Source organism: Hippocampus comes, unplaced genomic scaffold, assembly GCF_001891065.2.
Source record: "Hippocampus comes isolate QL1 unplaced genomic scaffold, H_comes_QL1_v1.1 C16416411, whole genome shotgun sequence".
NCBI classification, from domain to species: Eukaryota; Metazoa; Chordata; class Actinopteri; order Syngnathiformes; family Syngnathidae; genus Hippocampus; species Hippocampus comes.
Genome location: NW_017831377.1, coordinates 1 through 410, shown reverse-complemented (window position 1 = coordinate 410; position 410 = coordinate 1). Strand labels below are relative to the sequence as shown.

Genomic DNA, 410 nt, shown 5'->3' with positions numbered 1-410 from the left:
AAGAAATGGATCAGACAAGAAATGTAAATGCAAACTTCATGTTTTACTTTATTTATTTATTTTTGTCCCCAGGGTATCAGTGATGAACCCATTCACCTCAAAGTCTTCTCACCCAATGTTGTCAACCTCACACTTGTGGACCTTCCTGGCATCACCAAAGTGAGATATGTCCAAAGATGATTGTGATCACATTCTCTGTATTTTGTGTTATTTTTATTTATTTATTTTTTTGTTTTGTTTTGCAGGTGCCAGTGGGAGACCAGCCCAAAGACATCGAGATTCAGATCCGTGAACTGATCGTGAAGTACATCTCGAATCCCAACTCCATCATCCTGGCTGTGACCGCCGCCAACACAGACATGGCGACGTCAGAGGCCCTCAAAGTGGCCCGTGAAGTCGATCCTGATGGT

General features: G+C 42.7%; 1 protein-coding gene across 1 annotated transcript; it reads left to right on the top strand.

Annotated features, from left to right (window-relative positions):
• Positions 1–72: 72 nt before the first annotated feature.
• Positions 73–407, top strand: LOC109508648 (dynamin-1-like protein; the record flags this gene model as incomplete). The annotated part of the gene is made up of 2 exons (XM_019858670.1): positions 73–159; positions 246–407. Coding segments are annotated over 2 exons (249 nt in total), but the record flags the coding sequence as incomplete, so codon positions are not given.
• Between the last annotated feature and the right edge of the window lie 3 nt (positions 408–410).